The 6,000-nt window shown below is 51.6% G+C and overlaps 1 protein-coding gene across 1 annotated transcript in view; it reads left to right on the forward strand.

Moving 5' to 3' along the window:
• Positions 1-613, forward strand: part of LOC138365973 (uncharacterized) — a 33,623-nt gene extending 33,010 nt beyond the window's left edge. Inside the window, exon 2 of the mRNA XM_069326688.1 lies at positions 307-613. Within this exon, the coding sequence (XP_069182789.1) occupies positions 307-613 (307 nt within the window). The remainder of the gene's footprint in view (positions 1-306) is intronic.
• Positions 614-6,000: the final 5,387 nt, after the last annotated feature.

A 6,000-nucleotide genomic window follows, 5' to 3' on the forward strand; every position in this document is an offset into this window, starting at 1 on the left:
GGTACGAGCGTGCTTCAGCTCCTCAACACCGGCTTAGTGAGTTCTCTCTCACACATCTGTACACCAGTTGATTGACAGTTGAGAGGCGGGACCAAAGAGCCAAAGCTCAATCCCCGCAAGCACAACTAGGTGAGTACACACAAAAGTTAATATATATATATATATATATATATATATATATATATATATATACTATATATATATATATATATATATATATATATATATACAAGGTGGAGGACTAGGGTGTTGTGGGGATATAATGAAACTTTAGAGGTTGAGAGACTTTACTCCAAACACCAAAAGCATCAGCGTGTCCCAGCCCAAGCTGAGCGTGTCCCAGCCCAAGCTGAGCGTGTCCCAGCCCAAGCTGAGCGTGTCCCAGCCCAAGCTGAGCGTGTCCCAGCCCAAGCTGAGCGTGTCCCAGCCCAAGCTGAGCGTGTCCCAGCCCAAGCTGAGCGTGTCCCAGCCCAAGCTGAGCGTGTCCCAGCCCAAGCTGAGCGTGTCCCAGCCCAAGCTGAGCGTGTCCCAGCCCAAGCTGAGCGTGTCCCAGCCCAAGCTGAGCGTGTCCCAGCCCAAGCTGAGCAATAATATATGTAGAAGCGTTTTATAACAAAGCTGTCAGCTTGGCCCGGGTCGTCGTACAAGCTTAGGTCGTGTCAGAAGCCTTCCCCACCGGCTGATTTATTATGGAGTGAGCTTAACTGTTTGGGCTATATTGAGTGGTGCGATGTTTGGGGGGGGGGAGGAGAGAGACAAGGGAGGGAAGGATAGGGAGGGGACGGGTAGGGGGAAGGGATGGACTGCAGGGATGGTGGGGTGCATATGTTTACTGGGGTCACAGGGGTGACCCCAGAGGTCACACAGGTCACTGTAGTGGACCTCCGCCCGTCTCGTCCACCACCAGAGGTCTTCCTCACCAATATTATCACCCTGAGCTGGGGATAGTTCTAGCCTAGAGAAGGAGGTGGTCGAGGAGGAGGGGGTCGAGGAGGAGGGGGTCGAGGAGGAGAGACTGGAGGAGGAGGAGGAGGGGTATAAGAGGAGGAGGGGGTCGAGGAGGAGAGACTGGAGGAGGAGGAGGAGGGGTATAAGAGGAGGAGGGGGTCGAGGAGGAGGAGGGTGCTGGTTGAGATATACCATGTCCTTATACCAGTGACTCCTATACCAGGCGTCACTGGTATAAAGAGACTCTGGGTAAAATTTCAGGTATTGGCACTGGTGTGTGGGGGGAGGGGGTGGGGGAGGGGGTGGGGGAGGGGGTGGGGGGACGGTTGATTGTCCCAGGGGGGGGGCGGGTAGTTTATTGTGCACCCCATACTCATCCTGTGAGCGGTAGCGCAAAAAGCATTACAGAGGGCACAAAAGGTCTTTATCAGACCTCATCTTAGATTACTACATAAACAATTTCATCTATCCTTCACACCTTATAGTTACAATGTCAGCTAGTTACAGAGAAAGTGTTATTACAAGAGCTATATATTTACAGTAAGTCATCATACATTAATGGTAGGTCTTATCGCTAATACATAATAGTTTGACCAATGGGGATATTACAGAGTTGCACAGTTCTACTTTCTTCAAATCCATCTAGGAGTTCTCGTCTAATGACACTTTTAAGGGACCTATTTGATAACTCAAGATTCCATTCAATACTGTCTTTATTTACTGCAGCCTTAGCAAGGGCGTCAACTTTGTCATGTTCCTGCAGGCCAATGTGAGAAGGAATCCACAACATTTTTATATTTACCCTCTTGCTAAGTATTCTTATATATCTACGTCTAGCTTCCAAGACAAGCACGTTATTACTTGATTGCAAACTGTTTATTGCTCGTAGTGAGGATAGGGAGTCAGAAATAATTAAGCTGTCTACTTCAGTGTTGTCAATAATTTCGAGTGCTACCAGTATCGCTACCAACTCGGCTTGCATTGTGGACGCCCAGTTACTAATTCGGATATTTCTTTGAATTGTGCTGCCATCGGGCTGATGAGCAATAACAGCACTTCCTGCCCTCCCTGTAGCTGTACTGAGTGATCCGTCAGTGTATATGGTCTGTGCTATGTTGTTTTCAGCTTGTATATTGTGAATGTGTTCTATGGTGCTTAATTTAGCAGCAAGCTGAGCATGAGGGTTGCTTGTGATTAGTTTCTTGGTGGGGTATGCAGGGGTCAGGATGTCAAAAGGTACTATCTGCCAGGGTGGAAGGAAGTGCTGTACTCTTTCATCTGTATATACATCGTGCAGTCCCATCATTTTAATATGAGTGGCAGTTCTTTGAATCCATTTAGACTCGCTGGTTCCATTTCGTATGTGTTCTGACAGTTCAAATGACACAATGATGCTTCTGTTATCACGCAGCAGCTTTAGTCCCATCATAAGATTAATTTCAAATATTCTATCTCGAATGCTAAGTATATTAAATTCTTTCAGCAAATTGAGAACTTTGGTAGTTATAGGAGAGCCAAGTATAATTCTGTGTGCTTCATTTTGCAGACACACCTCCGCCTGCACTCATTAGTGTATCCCAGCAGTGTGTTGTGTTGCTGGACACATGAGGCAGCTGGCCGCCACGTATCTTCCAGGTATGTGTTATGTCTCACTCCGCCTCTCTCCTCGCTCTCCTAAAGAGTACATTTTGAGAGCTTTGAGAAGGTGCCAAGAGTTCAGGTGGTTTATCTTCTCTCTGCTCTTATATATATGAGGTTAGTGTGTGCTCCTTGGGAACACCGGGAGAGTGGGCCAGGGAGAGAGAGGGCCAAGGAAAGGCAGCAGGCCGCCGTGCCCCTCTGATGGGCCGGGTGTCGGATAGGGTGACACCCCAAGGTTCGACAGCTGGGGGAAGGGGTCGACGGCTGGGGAAGGGAGTCGACGGCTAGGGAAGGGGTCGACGGCTGAGGGAAGGGGGGTCGACGGCCGACGGCTGAGGGAAGGGGTCGACGGTTGGGAAAAGGGGTCGACGGCTGAGGGAAGGGGTCGACGGCTGGGGAAGGGGGGTCGACGGCCGACGGCTGAGGGAAGGGGTCGACGGTTGGGAAAAGGGGTCGACGGCTGAGGGAAGGGGTCGACGGCTGGGGAAGGGGGTCGACGGCTGGGGAAGGGGGTCGACGGCTGAGGGAAGGGGTCGACGGCTGAGGGAAGGGGGGGTCGACGGCTGGGGAAAGGGGTCGACGGCTGGGGAAGGGGGTCGACGGCTGGGGAAAGGGATCAAACGGCTGGGAGAAGGGGTCGACGGCTGAGGGAAGGGGGTCGACGGCTGAGGGAAGGGGGTCGACGGCTGATGGAAGGGGTCGACGGCTGAGGGAAGGGGGTCGACGGCTGGGGGAAGGGGGTCGACGGCTGAGGGAAGGGGTCGACGGCTGAGGGAAGGGGGTCGACGGCAGGGGGAAGGGGGTCGACGGCTGAGGGAAGGGGGTCGACGGCTGAGGGAAGGGGGTCGACGGCTGATGGAAGGGGTCGACGGCTCAGGGAAGGGGGTCGACGGCTGGGGGAAGGGGGTCGACGGCTGAGGGAAGGGGTCGACGGCTGAGGGAAGGGGTCGACGGCTGAGGGAAGGGGGTCGACGGCTGAGGGAAGGGGGTCGATGGCTGAGGGAAGGGGGTCGACGGCTGGGGAAAGGGGTCGACGGCTGGAGGAAGGGGTCGACGGCTGAGGGAAGGGGGTCGACGGCTGAGGGAAGGGGGGTCGACGGCCGACGGCTGAGGGAAGGGGTCGACGGTTGGGAAAAGGGGTCGACGGCTGAGGGAAGGGGTCGACGGCTGGGGAAGGGGGGTCGACGGCCGACGGCTGAGGGAAGGGGTCGACGGTTGGGAAAAGGGGTCGACGGCTGGGGAAGGGGGTCGACGGCTGGGGAAGGGGGTCGACGGCTGGGGAAAGGGGTCGACGGCTGGGGAAGGGGGTCGACGAGCCCTCCCCTTCACCACAGCACCTGGTGATAATTGCTCTGCTTCACCGGTGCTTCTCCTCCTCATCTCTCACACCTCTCACACGTAACTCATAAGAGCCCTGAGGGTCATTCATCACCTTCACACCGACTCACGCCACCAACAGTCAGATAAATCACTCTCCGTTCACCAGTTCCCCAACTCCGTAAGAATTTTTTGTTTATCAGACCCTCTGTTGCATAGGAAAGTTAATGGTTCACTCATCTCAGTGTATAATTAGTCCAGACGCCGGTGTGTGTACTCACCTAGTTGTGCTTGCGGGGGTTGAGCTCTGGCTCTTTGGTCCCGCCTCTCAACTGTCAATCAACTGGTGTACAGATTCCTGAGCCTATCGGGCTCTATCATATCTACACTTGAAACTGTGTATGGAGTCAGCCTCCACCACATCACTGCCTAATGCAGTGACACTAAAAAAGTTCTTTCTAACGTCTCTGTGGCTCATTTGAATACTCAGCTTCCATCTGTGTCCCCTTGTGCGTGTGCCACCAGTGTTAAATAATACATCCTTGTCCACCCTGTCAATATCCCTGAGAATTTTGTATGTGGTGATCATGTCTCCCCTAGCTCTTCTGTCTTCCAGCGACGTGAGGTGCAGTTCACGTAGTCTGTCCTCATAACTCATGCCTCTTAGTTCTGGGACTAGCCTAGTGGCATACCTCTGAACTTTTTCCAGCTTCGTCTTGTGCTTGACAAGGTACGGGCTCCATGCTGGGGCTGCATACTCCAGGATTGGCCTAACATATGTGGTATACAAGGTTCTGAAGGATTCTTTACACAGGTTTCTGAAAGCAGTTCTGATGTTACCCAGCCTCGCACACGCAGCTGATGTTATTCTTTTGATGTGGGCTTCAGGAGACAGGTTTGGTGTGATATCAACTCCCAGATCTTTCTCTTTGTCCTTTTCGTGAAGGACTTCATCTCCCATTCGGTATCCAGTGACTGGCCTCCTAGTTCCTCCTCCTAGTTTCATGACCTTACATTTACTTGGGTTAAACTTTAGTAGCCATTTATCGGACCATTCCTTCAGTTTGTCTAGGTCATCTTGTAGCCTCATACTATCCTCCTCAGTCCTGATCCTCCTCATAATTTTTGCATCATCATCAAACATCGAGAGGAATGAGTCAATTCCTTCTGGAAGATCATTTACGTATATCAGAAACAGTATAGGTTCAAGGACTGAACCCTGTGGGACTCCACTGGTGATTCCCCGCCACTCCGAGACCTCACCCCTCACGGTGACTCGCTGTATCCTGTTGCTTAGGTACTCTCTTATCCAGTGGAGTACCTTCCCTTTCACTTCTGCCTGCATCTCCAGTTTGTGCACTAATCTCTTATGTGGTACTGTGTCAAAAGCTTTCTGGCAGTCTAGAAATATGCAGTCTGCCCAGCTCTCTTTCTCTCTCTCTTGCCTGATTTTTGTTGCCTGGTCATAGAACTCAATTAATCCTGTTAGGCATGATTTGCCATCTCCGAACCCATGTTGATGTTGTGTTACAAAGTTCTTCCGCTCCAGATGTTCCACTAGCTTTTTTCGCACAATCTTCTCCATCATCTTGAGTGGAATGCAAGTTAGGGACACTGGCCTGTAGTTCAGTGCCTCCTGTCTATCACCCTTCTTGTATATTGGGACTACTTTGGCCGTCTTCCAAATTTTTGGCAGTTCCTCAGTTACCAGTGATTTGTTGTACACCATGGAGAGTGGCAGGCACAGAGCTTCTGCTCCTTCCTTTAGTATCCAAGGTGAGATTCCATCCGGGTCTATAGCCTTTGTCACGTCCAAATCTAGCAGAAGCTTCCTCACCTCCCCACTGGTAATCACAAACTCCTCTAGTGGTGTCTGGGTTGGTGTTCCCTCCCTTATCTCTGGGACTTCTCCTTGCTCTGAGGTGAAGACTTCCTGGAATTTCTTATTGAGTTCCTCGTACACATCCTTGTCGTTTGTAGTGAATCTTTCTGCTCCTATCCTCAGATTCATTATCTGTTCCTTCACTGTTGTTTTCCTCCTGATGTAGCTGTGCAGCAGTTTGGGTTGAGTCTTTGCCTTGCTCGCTGTGTCAT

The sequence above is a fragment of the Procambarus clarkii genome, chromosome 18, assembly GCF_040958095.1.
Source record: "Procambarus clarkii isolate CNS0578487 chromosome 18, FALCON_Pclarkii_2.0, whole genome shotgun sequence".
NCBI classification, from domain to species: Eukaryota; Metazoa; Arthropoda; class Malacostraca; order Decapoda; family Cambaridae; genus Procambarus; species Procambarus clarkii.